Source organism: Saprolegnia diclina (assembly GCF_000281045.1).
Source record: "Saprolegnia diclina VS20 unplaced genomic scaffold supercont1.1, whole genome shotgun sequence".
NCBI classification, from domain to species: Eukaryota; Oomycota; class Saprolegniomycetes; order Saprolegniales; family Saprolegniaceae; genus Saprolegnia; species Saprolegnia diclina.
The window spans coordinates 1,147,319-1,161,900 of record NW_008246068.1 but is presented as its reverse complement, the minus strand read 5'-3'; the positions used below and the strand labels follow the sequence as shown (position 1 = coordinate 1,161,900).

General features: G+C 59.5%; 6 protein-coding genes across 6 annotated transcripts; 2 read left to right on the top strand and 4 right to left on the bottom strand.

The window, feature by feature from the left end:
• Positions 1 to 116: 116 nt before the first annotated feature.
• On the bottom strand, positions 117 to 4,529 carry SDRG_00369 (hypothetical protein). Its single transcript, XM_008605842.1, has 10 exons — positions 4,414 to 4,529; positions 3,889 to 4,367; positions 3,709 to 3,838; positions 3,147 to 3,664; positions 2,804 to 3,101; positions 2,577 to 2,753; positions 2,483 to 2,533; positions 2,288 to 2,437; positions 594 to 2,240; positions 117 to 543 (listed from the first exon to the last, which is right to left on the bottom strand). The coding sequence occupies exons 1-10, from the start codon at positions 4,504 to 4,506 to the stop codon at positions 214 to 216; spliced, it is 3,873 nt and encodes a 1,290-aa protein (XP_008604064.1). The 5' UTR covers positions 4,507 to 4,529; the 3' UTR covers positions 117 to 213.
• Positions 4,530 to 4,536: 7 nt separating this feature from the next.
• Positions 4,537 to 5,325, bottom strand: SDRG_00368 (hypothetical protein). The gene has a single exon (XM_008605841.1). The coding sequence runs from the start codon at positions 5,240 to 5,242 to the stop codon at positions 4,586 to 4,588; it is 657 nt and encodes a 218-aa protein (XP_008604063.1). The 5' UTR covers positions 5,243 to 5,325; the 3' UTR covers positions 4,537 to 4,585.
• Positions 5,326 to 6,603: 1,278 nt separating this feature from the next.
• SDRG_00367 (hypothetical protein) lies at positions 6,604 to 8,370 on the top strand. The gene is made up of 2 exons (XM_008605840.1): positions 6,604 to 6,961; positions 7,003 to 8,370. Exons 1-2 carry the CDS (start codon positions 6,737 to 6,739, stop codon positions 8,257 to 8,259), a joined length of 1,482 nt encoding a protein of 493 aa, XP_008604062.1. The 5' UTR covers positions 6,604 to 6,736; the 3' UTR covers positions 8,260 to 8,370.
• A 428-nt stretch (positions 8,371 to 8,798) lies between these two features.
• On the bottom strand, positions 8,799 to 9,807 carry SDRG_00366 (hypothetical protein). Its single transcript, XM_008605839.1, has 2 exons — positions 9,318 to 9,807; positions 8,799 to 9,268 (listed from the first exon to the last, which is right to left on the bottom strand). Exons 1-2 carry the CDS (start codon positions 9,752 to 9,754, stop codon positions 8,863 to 8,865), a joined length of 843 nt encoding a protein of 280 aa, XP_008604061.1. The 5' UTR covers positions 9,755 to 9,807; the 3' UTR covers positions 8,799 to 8,862.
• A 349-nt stretch (positions 9,808 to 10,156) lies between these two features.
• On the top strand, positions 10,157 to 12,558 carry SDRG_00365 (hypothetical protein). The gene is made up of 9 exons (XM_008605838.1): positions 10,157 to 10,461; positions 10,509 to 10,596; positions 10,651 to 10,746; positions 10,789 to 11,202; positions 11,266 to 11,414; positions 11,460 to 11,511; positions 11,560 to 11,790; positions 11,842 to 11,883; positions 11,934 to 12,558. The coding sequence occupies exons 1-9, from the start codon at positions 10,190 to 10,192 to the stop codon at positions 12,504 to 12,506; spliced, it is 1,917 nt and encodes a 638-aa protein (XP_008604060.1). The 5' UTR covers positions 10,157 to 10,189; the 3' UTR covers positions 12,507 to 12,558.
• A 306-nt stretch (positions 12,559 to 12,864) lies between these two features.
• SDRG_00364 (hypothetical protein) lies at positions 12,865 to 14,582 on the bottom strand (the record flags this gene model as incomplete). The annotated part of the gene is made up of 3 exons (XM_008605837.1): positions 12,865 to 13,143; positions 13,193 to 13,466; positions 13,816 to 14,582. The coding sequence occupies 3 exons, from the start codon at positions 14,580 to 14,582 to the stop codon at positions 12,865 to 12,867; spliced, it is 1,320 nt and encodes a 439-aa protein (XP_008604059.1).

Here is a 14,582-nt window from a genome sequence, read left to right as displayed (position 1 = left end):
CACCCACCGCCATTGCACAGGGCGGTGTGAACCAAGGGTTTGAGCCTCCTGCCCGCCTGCCCACGCGCCTCTCTGCAAGCCGACGTTCCTTCGTTGCATGTTGGTAGAAACGCTGCATGGACCAGCTCGTGTGCTCTACTAGTAGTACATTACATGACGAAGACGACGCGGTGGCCCTTGACACGATAATCCAAGAATGGTTGTCTTCCTTGATCATAGGTACAGGCGGCGCATGCCGGTCTTGATGACGTCATGGTACACACTGTGGAGGCGCTCGATCCACGCGCGATGGGCGCCCCATGCAAAGCCTGGAATCGCCGCGTCGAGGACGTGGGCGGCGGTTGAAGCCGTCATCAACGACGGCTGGAGCTCGCGCAAGAGCACGAGGGTCAAGAGCGGTATGTAGTCCATGCCGTAGACACCGACAAAGTTGATGAAGACCATGACGTGGCGCCACGGGAGGACGGACCAGAGCCCATGGAGCTGCCAGCGCAAGAGCAATGTCGTAAGCGGCAAGTGCAGTCGCGCGAGCGTCGTCATCACCTACCACAGTCCTCAACTATCAACTTGATACAAGACGTAGAGCTGTGTACGGCAGGGCACTCGGTGGCCGCGAGGCCTTCGACAATGGACGCGACGTGGAAGAGTGGAACGTGGCAGCCCGCAAACGTGGCGTCGGCTATCGCGCGCGCAGGCCAGAGGAAGAGCGACGGGCCCGCGCCCCGGAGCGCCACCAAGCACGATAGCACCTCGTCGACACTGTGGCGCGGCGAGAGCATCACGAGGAGGCTCCATACAAACGGGTCGCACGCTTCGCGCCCCAAGGCCGAGAGCGTTGGCGGCAATAACGACGTGCACGGTAGCGGATCGAGCCCAATCGACTGCGAGCGGTGCTTGAGCCAACGGTTGATGCGTGGCAGCCATGCCTCGGACGCGGGTTCGATCGACGGCATCGGCGCACCTCCAGGGTACGGCAGCGCAAGCTTGCTCTTGGCGCCAATGACAAGCTCCAAGAGGACATCGCCGAGCCACGCAGTGAGCGGCGCGTCATCGAGCACGCTGCCCATGTCGTCGACAAGGTGCCAGTAGAGACCTCCGATCGCCTTGAAGTCCAAGTGGTTACTCGCATTGCGCATGGCGTACTGCAAGTGCAAAAACTGCGCTTCGAGCGGCCGGAGCGAGCCCGGCGTTGGCGGCCGCGCGGGATTCACTTGCGCGCAAATCGGGGCCAACACGTCGGGTGCCATACGACTCGATGTGATACACTCGAGGCGCTGCTGGATGCGGTGCTGGTGCCACGAGATCGGGTCGATGGCACAAGGCACGTCGTCGGGGCAGCCGCAGCGCCAGAGCGCCGCGGCTCCGTGCATGGCCACCGCATGCGCACCCGCCGGCGACGAGTGTACGAGCGCGTCGACCAGCAACAGCTGCGCGACATGCGAGGTGTCCCCCGCTCTTGCTTCAACGGTCCAGCAACGCCACCACGGCGAGCGGCCGAGGTCGGTCGCCGCATACGGCGTTCGAAAGAGGAGCGCGAGGTTGACGAGGTCGACCACAGTGTCCCGGAGCTCAATGGGCGCGTCGACACCGCCGTCGACCAATGCTTCAAAGCCATCGACGTGCGAGACGAGCGCGTCGACGCGGTGCTCGAACGTCGCCGATAGCGTCGGGCTCTTGTGTAAGAAGGCAGCTGCCATCGTTGGTATCGACATCATCTGCATGAGCGACTCCATGTCTCGGGTCGCCCACAGCGGCGCGAGGTCCAGTGGAAACGCTAGCAGCAAGGGGTAGCCGAGCATGAGCCCGCGAGCGGTCGCCGTGAGATCGCGCAGGATGCAGTCGCGCACCCGTGTCGACAACGTTGGGCACGCGTCGCGCAAGATGGCGAGCCAATCTGTGCAATCTGCAAAACACTCGAGCCAGAGAAGCGAGTGGCGACAGGCAGCAGCGATTTGCGCGTGCACCTCGCCCAACACCGGTGTCGGATCAGCCAAGAGAGCCACGATGTGCTGGGCAGTGTCCGACGTCGGCGGCAGCGACACGAGACCGTCGATAGCGCTGCTCACGAGCTGCTGCACGAGGGTCTTGATGCGCGGGTGGTCGCGGTGTACGACCACGTGTTTCGTGTACGTGAGCACCAGCGCCTTGGCGTCCTCGGTGGCCAGCGCTGCATACGGAAACGCGATGCTACCTATGTCAACCGGGCGCTCGTGCTCGAGGCGTCGGATGTGCACGAGCACCTACGCCGACGCCGTCACCCTCACACTCGCACAGTCGACGCATCTACATGGAGCAGTAGGTCGTAGAAAGGGGCCGCGTGCTGACGGCGGACAAGGTGCAGGAGCTTGGGAATCAGCGCTTCGTGCATCGTATCGAGCGGGGACGCGCCAACGGCCGCGCAACCCGCGTCCGACCGCCACAGTTGCGCGACACACACCTACACGCAGCTGTCGCGTCGTGTTTGCGGTGTTCCTGGACCAACCAGGGTTAGGTGAAGGCACACCGCATCATACTCAACATTGTCTGTCTTGCTCTATACAAAGTGAAGCGGAGAGAAGGGACAGATCGGTGCATACCGAGCTCGGGCGTGCGGGCGAACACGTCGTGAAGAGCAGTTGGTTGGTCGCAGGGTCTGGCGATAACCTCATAGGCAGCGGTGTGCTGCCGCCGCGATGCTCGGTCTTTTCGATGCGCAGTGGGAACGCTGCTTGCACGGATGACAATGGAAGCAACTCGAGAAGCATGTGCACCCCCTGAGAGATAGAGAGCTCAAAATCATCGGGTGGCAACCACCAAGAGCTACCTGGACCATGGTCTTCTGCATGAGAATCGTATACCACTGCGGTAGCGGCGACGGACTGTCCAGCGCAACGTGCGACGGCAGCGCGACCCGCGACGACGACGGCACCAACGTCGCGCGCGAGAGACTACGGCGGCGATACGTCACGCCTGCCGGCGACATGGTGTGCCGTGAAAACTTGCGCCAGAGCTCGACGGCCGTGTGGCCGTGCACGAGCCGCTCGACTAGGTGGATGATGACATGGCATTCGTGGAGCAAATGCAGCCATTGGCCTTTCCACGGACACGTCAGGTGCCACCGCCTAGCATTGCTATAGAACCGACTCACAATCGCGCGTGTCGCCTACGTGAACCAGGTTGCTTGCATGTCGATGCACGCTAAGATGGAGGCCATCGGGATATAGTCGGCGGTCGACCCCGAGAGACTCTGCTGCTCGGTCAACGAACTCGACCCGGGTATATCCCATGGCCCGAGCAGCTGGGCCGTCATAAGGAGCGCGCGGGCGCGGACGTCGGGCGGTGCATAAACCCATTCGTTGGGCAGCACCTGCAGTAGGTGGTGGACATAGCGCAGCATCCGAAGCAGGCCGCGCTGGGGCGACTGCGACGGTGTCGGCGACGAGATCGATGGTTTGCGCAGAAACAAAGCTGGGCGAGGGGTGCTGTGCAGCAGAGTCTCGACCAGCACGGCGTAGAGCCGGCACTGCGCGGCACTGTCGCGCTGGGTGCCCTGGAAGAGTGCGTGGAGGAGCGTGATCGTACGGATCGAAGTCACGTCATCTTTGTCGAGACAAAAGGACACGAGGCGGCGCGTCACGGCGTCCACACTTGCGTCCCCGAGCTCGAGGAGCGCGTCGACAGGGACCTACACGTCGTTGGCGTGTTCCAATGTTGATCGCGACGCTGTACCGCCACGAGCTGTGCAAACGCATCAAGCCGCGCCTTGGACGACGGCAGCGCCATGCGGTCCAGTAGCACGTAAAGGTCGCCGGCTGTGAGCTGTGGTGCATGGCTGTCGTCTTCGTCGTCAAAGCCGTCGCTACGACCAGCGTGAGGTATGCACTCAGGTATATACGATCAAGCTCGCACGTCCAGAGCACGTTGCTATCGCCGTCGTCAGCATCGTCGTTGGAGACGCTATCGAGGCGCAAGACATTGTCGTTGGCTCCGTGAATGGATGGCACGGCCTGCACCCGCGCGTCTAAGGCGCTGGCGCTTGCTGCGAAATGGTCATGCAGTGGCCCGCGGTCGCGCAACTCGTCCATGATCGCGGCAACTTGGCTCGCGACGGCGTCGTGCAGCCGCGTCTGTAGCTGGTGCACATTGGGCCCTTTGGAGAGAATCATGGCATCGACGACCGCATCGAGTGGCGACGCATTCGGCGTCACGAGCATCCAGTCGGGGTCTTTGGCCATGGCGTCGTCGACATACGTCTCGATGGCCTCGGCCACGTGCTCGTGCAGCATCTCTTTGAGCTGCGCCACGTGCGCGAGGTGCCAAAACACCGACGCGTCGGCTTGCGGTAGCGCCTGGAGCGCCCGACGCAGCCGGCCGAGGGCTTCCTCCACCTACACATACAGGTCATGCAGATGGGCTATGGATGGAGACGCGCACGCTCTCGTCGTCGTCGAGCGTCTTGTTTGGCAACACCGACCGCAGCACGACCCCGAGCACCTCGCGGAGGCTGCTGCACGCGTCGTCGGCCATCGCCCTGTATCTTTTGGCTCTTTCGAAGGTTTCAACTTCAACAAAATTCATAATAAAATAATAATATTGTTGCACATGTTCAATGCGACGACGGTTGTGGGCAGCACGGGCAGAGGAGGTGGACATTGAGGGCCGCGACGATGCAGTCGTCGTGGAAGACGTGGCCGCACGAGAGCGTCGTGAGGCAAGTGCTCTGCTCACAGAGGCCATGGCCGTCCAGGAACCGGCTGCAGAGCGCGCAGATGACGCCGTCGGTCACCGAGTTGGACGAGCCCCACGACGACGACAACGACGAGAGCGAGAGCGACGGGTCCGCGCCACCAGTGTCGGCAAAGAGAAAGTCGTAGAACGCCTTGGGCACGGCGTCGGCGGCGCGTGGACAGGCCATTGCCTTTGGGTGCGAGATGAACATGAGGATCGTGTCGAGGACGTCTTGAAAGGCTGCGATGCGGCTGGCGATGGCTCGCCCGTGGGCAAAGAGGTCCAAGAGGTGTGGCCGTGGCATCTTTTGCTGCAAATCCATGTAGAACCACGGACAGACCGAGGCGCAGGCGTGGCCGACCTGCAGCGCGCGGGCGACAGCTTCAAGGAGCTGCTTGAAGTCGCGGTGGCGCTTCCGCGTGGTCACGAGCGCCTGCGACTTGTAGTCGGTGATGGCGAGCTCATAGTGGGTCGTCTTGGTCGACTTGGTCACGATCGCCTTGGTCACGCGCACGGTGAGCCCCGTTGGCGCCATGAGCGAGCGAGTCGGCAAGTGGCGACTGCAGCAGTAACAGTTGGAAGCTTATTAGTCCGCCATGGCGGCCGATTTTATATTTGCCGCCAGCACACGAATATCACGATGTAATATTATTCTTGTCGGATCTCTTTTAATATCAGATTGCGGCTCATTTTATTCATGCGCAATTGCAATAATATTCCATTTTTGAATATTATTCTACGAACCACCAGCAGTGGGTATTGGCCTCGGCCTCGTGCGAAAAAATATATTGGAACGTGCTGCGACGTTGAACGGGCAATATAATATATAATATATATTGTTTGGTGAATATTTTGGTGCGCGCCGTGAGTATGCCAACAGGAATATAATGCCGATAACATACGGTTGGTGATTCGGAAGAGCCAAAACGTCATCAATCGCCTCAGATCGTCGTGACGTGGCGGCTCTAGGCGCCATCTTGGCTCCTCGACGAGGCGAATACTGGCTCATCAAGATGCCAAGAGACTGAAGTAGCGCCTCATTGCTTAGACCCTTCAAGGGCCCGATGGCACGCGTGGATAACTCGGGCGCACTAAATGAAAAAAAGCCATTTCCATCGAGAGGGACTGCCCTTTCTTGATGGAAATGGCATTTTTTCGTCGGCGAGGACCAGAACCTGCGCGCCAATCGCTGGACGCTGTCCAACGGCCAGTGTCCCTTTCTTCGATTTGGACACGTCAAGAACACAAGTGAGGACAGTGAAACCAGACGCGCGATGTAGCGACCGCGCAGTCCGCTCACGGGTGCTGCACTATGGTGTCTGGTAACAATATTTCCCAGCAAGCCGTTCGTTGCAGCTTGTGACGGCGTCGCCCTTGGCATTGTTTTCGTTGGCTTACTATCGTATCAGTCCTACTGCTAGCGTACTACGAGTTCGCTCCAGTGCCACCGACAGTGGAGGTCACCTCGCTTTCCGAAAGTTGCAAGCTTTTCGGACAAGCAAACCGACGAGGACAAATAGTGTAATTGCATTTTGCTCCTTGCCGCACGACCACGACGCTCCACTTGGTGTTGAACGCTCCGGTTGCCACGTCATAGAGCTCCAAGACCGCACGCCACCACTTCGCACTCCTCACGCGCGACAAAACCCTCCAGAAGATTCCGTACATACCTTTGTCAAGTCCACGAGACGCCGAGAAGCAGCGCCGAGGCCGAGCTTTCTCAATCGATCCATATATGGATAGGATAGAGCAAAGCCAACACCGTAGCTCCACAGTCAATACAGACACCAGAGATTGCCCCATTTTCGATGCAATGGTTGCAGACGCCTTTGTCGATACAACAAGAGGCGTTGGCCCATGTGAACCTAGGATTCCATACGAGGCATACCCACACGTGGCTGTAGTTGTCACCTGCTTGGACGAAGTGTACCTGGCATCCGCCGCCCTTTCATAGATCAAGCGCGCTTGCTCTATTCCCATTACCGGTCGTGGCCAATCGCAGACAGCTCTATTTCTGAGTCGACCGTCGATGGCGCGCTGGCTGACGCTCGAAGACGCGAAAGCGTCGTTCAACCTCTTTTGCTGCGTCTACGGCATCGGCACCTTGGGCATGCCCGGCAACTTTGCCCGCGCCGGGCCGACCTACGGTGCGCTCGCGCTCGCTTTCATGGGCCTCGCCAACGTCTACGCCTCGGTCGTCTGCAGCAAGGTCATGCTCCGCGCGCCAGCGTCCGTGCAGACGTTTGCCGACCTCGTACGTCGTCGTCGTCTAGTCATGCACTCATGCGTACGTAGGGCGGCTGGGCGCTGGGCCGCCACGGGCGACTTGCGGTCATTGCCTCGCAGCTCGGCGTGTGTCTCTTTGTACCGTGCGCCTTCCTCGTCCTCGGCGGCTCGCTCCTCGACACGGTCATCCCGGACGCGTTCTCGCCGCGGCACTGGACGATCCTCATGGCGATTTCGATCCTCCCGATCTGCCTCGTGCCGACGCTCAAGGAAGGCGCGGGGGCCGCGCTTGCCGGCTGCATTGGTACGATCGTCGCCGATTTTCTGGCCCTCGGCGTGCTTGTCTACTACTTGGGCGCAGACACCGGGGCACCAATTCCACCGCCCGACATTACATTTGACAGTATTGCGTCGACGTTTGGGAACCTCGCGCTCGCGTACGGCGCGGCGATCGTGATTCCGGACCTCCAGCGCCAGCACTCGGACCCGACCCGCATGCCCCGGGTTGTCCTCTTCACCTTGCTCTTGGTGACATTGCTCTTTGTAACGATTGCCATCACGGGCTATTCCATGGTCGGGTGCCAAATTCCTGGCAACCTCCTCTTTGCCGTCTCGGGCACGGCGCTGGGCTTTCAATCGCCCAGGGGTCCTATCGTCCTCGCCTTCCTCGCCATGCAGCTGCACATTACGATCGGGTTTTCCGTGCTTTTGCACCCCGCCTTTTACTACGCCGAGCGGTCTGTCCTCGGGCTGCATGCGCCGCGCCGCACGCGACTCCTCCATGGCGACGAGGAGAGTGCGACCGACGATGCCACGAGCGACGAGGCCAGCGACGCGACGCCGTCCGAGTGTGCGCAAGACGCTGCACTCGTACATGCACCGCGCGCCAGTGACGTCGACGACAACGACGACGACAACGAGGCACTGGGCAAGACACTGGATGGCGATGACGACGACCCGCGGTTTGCAGCGTGCTGCATGCTGCGGTCAGCGATCGTGGCCGGCCTCACGCTGGCGTCGGTCGTCTTGCACGACCATTTCCACGAGCTCGTCGACTTGGTCGGCGCGTCGTCCGTGTCGCTGAGCTGCATCATCTTGCCGATCTTGAGCTACGTGGCGGTCTTTGGCGAGAAAGTTCCGTGGTACGAGCGCGTGTACTGCTACATCGTCGTCGTTGTCTGCGGCGTGCTCAGCCTCTACGTCACAATCAAGAGCGCAAGCAGCATGCTGTGGCCGGCCGCGACCGACATTGTGTTTCCGTTCTGCCCCGCCGAGTACCAGCACGTGGCGTACACGAACATGACGCACTACAAGCCTACGACCTAAGTACACTACAAGAGACGAGACTGCACCAGCGTCCGTCGAGACGAGGCGCCACTTGATACTTACTTGATTTCACTTGAAAGAATACTGCAATGCACTTAAAGCAATATTGTTACTAGTACTGCGCGCGCGGGTCCGCTCCGCTGTCGATGCAAGGCTAGCTGCGGTATTGATTGGGCTGGGGGTAGGGTTGCACATGGTCACGGGAGATGTCGCCGCACAGACCGTTGATGCAGCGGGTCATGATGTTCTGCTTCACGTCCACCGTCACGAAGCTGGCGAACGAACCTCGCATGGTAGCAGTACGCTCGGCCAAGGGTCACTGATTGGATATGATCCTAGGCTCCAAGGATGCTCTTGGTAGATTATAGTGATGCAAGTCGTGGTGGTAATGTACTTGTGAGCGCTTGGCAACGTCGACGCAGCGCTAGTGTTGTCTCTGGTGCCATGACCAGTAATAAGAACTGGGCTCTCCAGCAATAAGAACTGGGATCACCAGCAGAAGCAGTGGGATGTCCAGGCGTTGCTGACTCTACTTCTGGTTGTGGGTGCCGATATAACTTGTTATGTGGGAACAACGTGGTGCCCGCCTGTATTATTGTAACTCTATTCCTCGAAGTGGTACGGATCCTTCTCGCTCTTGGGCGCCATGATGGGACCCGGCAAAGCCGCGCCGTCGTGGATGAAGGTCGGGAACGGCGGCAACGCGTCGTCGCTAAACTTCTTCTTGCGGGCGTCCGTGACACGCACGATGCCGCCCGGTGCGCCGGGGACCGTGCCCTTGACGTACAGGAGGTTGCGCTCGGGGTCGACCTTGAAGACCCAGAGGTTGTCGCGCGTGACGCGCTTCCCGCCCATGCGACCCGGCATCTTCTTGCCCTTCCAGACCTTGCCGGGGTCCTGGCACTGGCCCGACGAACCCATGTGGCGCTCCGTCTTGGAGTTACCGTGCGACGCCGGCTGGCCCGCAAAGTTGTGACGCTTCATGACACCCTGGAAACCCTTGCCCTTGCTACAGGCACCGCGTCAACAAACCATTCAAGATGCGCAAACGAGCCTACCTCGTGCCGCACACGTCGACAAATTGGCCAGGCGCAAAGTGGAGCGCGTTGAGCGTCGTGCCAGCAGGGATGAGCGCATCGTCCGTGACACGGAACTCGGCGAGCTCGCGCTTGGCCGGGACGCCGGCCTTGGCGAGGTGACCGAGCACGGGCTTGGTCACGTTCTTGGCCTTGCGCAGGCCAGCGCCGATCTGGAGCGACGTGAAGCCGTGCGTCTCCTTGTCCTTGACCTGTGTGACCTGGCACTCCTCCACCTGGAGGACCGTGCACGCGTGCGAGAGGCCCCAGTCGTCGAAGACCGAGATCATGCCCATCTTGGTGGCGAGGAGACCCGTGCGCTTGGATTCAGGCGTCCACGGCTTGGCTTCGAGGGCCGTCGACATGGCGCGGGGCGCGCCGAGGACGCGCGCGCTCGCAAGCGTGCGACGGAGGAACATCGTCGTCGTCTTGTTAGACCTCGGGAAGAATTCTAATGCTTGTTGCCCACCAGTAAGCAAATCGGCAAACGACGCAAGGCCATTGGCTAAAATGCGCCGTAGCGCGCCATGCCATTGGCGGTATGTCACCTGTTTTAAACGTGTTGGCGACTGCAAAGTGGCGATACGGAAATAGTGTGCACACGACCCATCCAGTCCATGCACTATAAGGATGGTGGTAGGCCGCTACAGGGAGCGCGGCCTCGACGACCATCGTCCAACGAGATTGTGCTGGATACTGCATCCTCTTAAACAATAGTCGTGGTGCTAACAGCTTTGAAAACGACCCCTTTAATTTTGAATAAACATTATATCATGAACATGCGTATCTTGACTGGAAATACTGTACACTGTCGAGTTGGCAAAAGATCTCGCTCGCGCCGGGACGGGTCGGCCATGGCGACCGACGAGCCACACGCGCGCTTTGGGTTGCACCTGCCGCTGGTCTACGGCGCCAAGGCCAAGTCCGCGCTAACGCCTTCAGAGCAGCAGAACCGGCTCCATGGGCTCTGGATATCCGAGGCGCAGCGGGTCGTGGACGCCGACGTCGCCGAGCGCACCGAGGCCATGAGCCTGCCACACAAGCTTGCGCGCAAGGCCAACATCTACTTGGCCGAGAACCGGCGCCTCGACATGCTGTTGCGGCGCAAGCCCACGCAGGCCAAAATGTCGTCGCATCTTCCTTGGTGCACGGAAGGCTCATCGCGATGCGTAGGAGGAGCCTGACGAAGCAGAAGAAGAAGAAGAAGACGAACCCGCGCATCGTCGACGATATGCTGGCGCTCGAGCACCGCTACCGCGAAGTGCGTCGGCCATGCACAACGACACCCATCTTCATCTTGACGCTCTCTCTCTAGTGCGCCAAGGTGGTGCAAAAGGCATGGCGGCGATACAGCCAAAAGCAGTTTTGGGCCACGTACGTGCGCTACGTGCGCGCAAGCGTCGAGATCCAAGTACGTACAACTGGTCGTCTCCAGAGTCTGTACTGGGACTAGCGCATCATGCGGGGTGTCCTCACACGCAAGTGGGTCCGGGTGTGGTATCTCTCGCAACTGCGCTTTGTCTCCAAGATCCAAGCGACGTACCGAAGCTTCCTTTACCAGCGCGTCTTGGCCACCAAGTTCCAGTGGGAGAGCTACAACGCCAGCGTCATCCAGCGGTATACACGCGGCTACTTTGGTCGCCGGCGCGCGCTTGCGATCAAGCGCCATCTGGCGGCGCTGCATGTGCAGATGCTCTGGCGCGGCGTCGCGAGCCGGAAGCGCTCGGACGCACATTGGCTCAGTCGCAGCGCCATTGTCGTTCAAAAGCACATGCGGCGCTTCCTCGTCCAGCGCAAGACCCGCAGTTTGCGCGCCGCGTATGACGTTGCCGCCGTGCACATCCAGCGCCTCTTTCGCGGCATGCGCGTACAATCTATTGATACAAACTTGATACATTTCGGCGGATCATTGATGACGCACGGCGCGTAGGCCCGCGTGCGCGTCGATTCGATGCTGTTTGAGCGCGAGACGACGAATCGCAAGCTGGTCATGGACGTTCTGGACGCCGAGCTTGTCTGGTACAAGGAACACGTTCAGAAGCTCCAGCGCCGCGTCGACAAGTCCAAGCTCGAGACTCTGTATGGCCGTTTAGTCTCTTTATGATTTATGAAGGTGAATCGTAGGGTCGTTCAGATGGAAAGTGAGCACCACCGCGCCCACGTTCGCATCAACGACGTACGTATCTTTGGAGTCAGCAGAGTAGTAGACATTGTGTACGTGTAGATGGAGTGCGTCTACATTGACATGCAAGAACAGCGGCTGAAAATGTCGCCGCGGGCGATTACCGACGGCTGGCTGTACGAGATGGAAGCAAAAATCAAGGCGCAGCGGGCACAGATCACGGCCGCCAAACTCGACGCTGTGTTTGGCCACGGCCTGCGATTCCGTGCCAGCGTAACCAAGCTACAGACGCTGCAGCGACAGCGCGACGACGCGATCGCACGCCGGGACGAAGTACCCTGCCCCCATTCAATCAAAACGTCGTGCTCATGTCTATTTGATTAGATTGAGCGCTGGCGCGTCGAAGAGTTCCTCGACTACTGGGAGGTACAGCGTTTATTGTACTCAAATATGACAATATATCGTCGACATCGTAGCGAGATATGCATCACATGGCGATCCTCCGCGCGCGGCAGCGGCAGCAAAAAATTGCCGACGAGCGTCGAAAATGGCGCGTCACGCCGTGCACAAAGGAAGGCAAGGTGCGACTGCACGCGGCCGCGCGAGAAAGCACGGTGTTTTGCATTGGCAGTTCGAATTTGCTCGCCTTTTCCAAGGAATTCCAAGCCCAGAAGAGCGCCGTGACGGCACTGACCGAGCAAGTCGCGCTCGTGTCGTCCACGGCGCAGCTGGAACAAGCGCAAACGATGTTGATGCCGCTCCTTGATACGTTTACGAAAACGTACAACGGCGTGCACCAAGCCCTGCACAACGCCCCCCCGCGCCCGCACGCTGTGGCGATCGAGCGCTCGACCAGCGTCGATCCACCGTTAGAGACAGAAATTGTAGTGAAGAAGAAGGTCAAGACACTGGGGCAGCAGCGCCGGATGCGAGATGCGCATGTTCCGTGGTCACTCCTCGATCAGCTCGCGGCGGAGAAGACCAAGCTGCAGACAGAGAAAGCGCTCGGTGCAGTATTTAAGCGTCGAAAACCGATCGGCGACGACTAGAAAAGAGACAATAATGTCAATATGTTTGAGGGAGTGAACGGTCTTGAATTGCTGCTTATTGGTCGGTGGCGAGAGTGTTGAATCGAAGCAAGGTACCGTCGTGCTGCCTCTGCGTGCGTGTCTAGGTTAACTCTAATCTTCGAGCAAAAGTGATCCAGAGCCAATAATTATTGTACTTTCTTTGTCTTTGAACAAATTGCGCTCAAGCATACCCCCAATGATCACATAAGCTAAGGACCAACTCACTGGCAAAGAAGCATGTCGTGCGTCCACAGCTCGCCAGAACCAGCGACCGTGGAGCGGCGGCTGTCAGCATGGCGAGGAGCTACCCACCGGCACAGCCAATATGACGTGGTCCTCACAGCTCATACAGGTCTGTCCATTGCCACTTGACGGCCGCCAGGACGACGCCAATGCTGTCGTCCATTGCGTTCGCGATCACAACGATGTACATGACACCCAGTGCCACGCCAACGACTGAGCGCACGACGAGCAGACACGCCCACGTTGTCATCAGCGCCGACGGCGAGTCCACGTCGATCATGCGCAGGACGAAGCGAGACTGGTCGCCGCAGCTCGAGTGGTGCCGGCGACTCAAGTCGTACGTGACAGCAATGCACTGCGACCGCCGCGCAAACTGGTTGTGGAGCCAGACGTCGACGATGAGCAATAGCCGCATACAAGACACTCCACGGGTACCAATATGGAGCAAATCGTTGCGTCAAGAGGCTTGTGAGGCTGCGCAGCACAGTGTATGGCACAAGACAGGCAGCGACAAGGAGCATGGGAACGACGGCGAGGTACGCGACGAGCGTCAAGAGGACGTACGCTGAGGAGTAGAGAAGCGCGGCGTACGTGAGCCACTGGAACGGCCAAACGACGAGGTCTCGGAGCAGCAAGAGACTCGTGCTGGTGTCGTCATGGCGTCGGATCTGCGGGTCGATCGCGAGCAGGGGTTGACTGGGTCGCATGGGCAATTTGGCATTTGACACGACGCTTCCGATTGGCTGCATCTCAAACGGCGTATCAAGGATCACCGGAGCTTGCAAGGTGCGAGCTCGGTCAAAGGTGACAGAGCCTCTCTGCGTGGGACCGAGTTTCAATAGTACTACATGTGTACTGTCCACACGCTGGAAAGCAGCTGACTCTGAACAACCCAGTTGCAGCGCTGACTCCGACTTGCCACGTCGTTGCGTTTGTTGTCATTTGATTGCAAATACGTTTGATGGATATATCAAAGGATTCAAATCATGGTGGACTGTGTAGTACTCTGTAGTCCTTGTCGACGGCCTCGATCCGTGAGACCTACGACGATGGCACAGGCACGAGCGTGACCTGCCCGAGGTAGGCACTGCCGTCCGTGTCTGAATACGGCATGGCGTAAAACGAGACGAACGGAAAGAGCTCGGTTGTCGGCGGCAGCACCAAGTCGATGCTTGCACTGTCGACACGTTCGCCGTCGACGTCAAATGTGATCTTTTGCGCGTCGCGGTCGTACTGGACAACGGCAATGCTTCCACTGCGCTCTAAGTCCAGGCGCTCGGCATTGATATTGTCAAAGCTCGAGTAGCCGCCACAAATATACGCGGCATGGGCGTCAGACGGCGCCGTCAGTGCAAACGCGTCTTGTGTCGTCAACCCGATCGAGATACTGCACAGAACAAAGTCCATGCGTACGGCAAATCGGTCGCTTGGCACCAACGCGAGCACGGAGCGCTGGTGCGTATTCTTCGTGACGGCGACCGTCTGGCAGAAGTTGGTGTGCAATAGCTGCATGTTGGTGTCGGTCGGTGTCCACATGCGACTTAGTGGCACGGGCAACGGCAGCCGGAGGAACTCTAGCTGGCGTGAGATGTGGACGATCTCGTGCGGCGCGAGGCTGGCGAGCAGCGGCGCGTCGCAGCGCAAGTGGTTCAAAATGGGCTCAAAGTACGTTGGGTCCAAGTCCAGAAAGTACGCGCTGTCAACGTCCGGGGCGCGACGTAAAAGCTTCTCCAAGAAGCTGCCAGGAACCTTGGCGAGCGTCGCTTCCGACGTGCAAAAGATGCGGCCGCCAACGTTGAGCTGGATGAACAT

Coding starts and splice junctions, on each gene's coding strand:
- SDRG_00368 (XM_008605841.1), bottom strand. CDS start 5,242: ATGGCGCCAACGGGGCTCACCGTGCGCGTGACCAAGGCGATCGTGACC.
- SDRG_00366 (XM_008605839.1), bottom strand. CDS start 9,754: ATGTTCCTCCGTCGCACGCTTGCGAGCGCGCGCGTCCTCGGCGCGCCC. Junction 9,269..9,317: donor GTCGACGTGTGCGGCACGAG/GTAGGCTCGTTT, acceptor CGGTGCCTGTAG/CAAGGGCAAGGGTTTCCAGG.
- SDRG_00367 (XM_008605840.1), top strand. CDS start 6,737: ATGGCGCGCTGGCTGACGCTCGAAGACGCGAAAGCGTCGTTCAACCTC. Junction 6,962..7,002: donor TGCAGACGTTTGCCGACCTC/GTACGTCGTCGT, acceptor ATGCGTACGTAG/GGCGGCTGGGCGCTGGGCCG.
- SDRG_00365 (XM_008605838.1), top strand. CDS start 10,190: ATGGCGACCGACGAGCCACACGCGCGCTTTGGGTTGCACCTGCCGCTG. Junction 10,462..10,508: donor AAGCCCACGCAGGCCAAAAT/GTCGTCGCATCT, acceptor CGCGATGCGTAG/GAGGAGCCTGACGAAGCAGA. Junction 10,747..10,788: donor GCGCAAGCGTCGAGATCCAA/GTACGTACAACT, acceptor TACTGGGACTAG/CGCATCATGCGGGGTGTCCT.
- SDRG_00369 (XM_008605842.1), bottom strand. CDS start 4,506: ATGGCCGACGACGCGTGCAGCAGCCTCCGCGAGGTGCTCGGGGTCGTG. Junction 3,102..3,146: donor ATGCAAGCAACCTGGTTCAC/GTAGGCGACACG, acceptor TAGCAATGCTAG/GCGGTGGCACCTGACGTGTC. Junction 544..593: donor CGGCCACCGAGTGCCCTGCC/GTACACAGCTCT, acceptor GGACTGTGGTAG/GTGATGACGACGCTCGCGCG.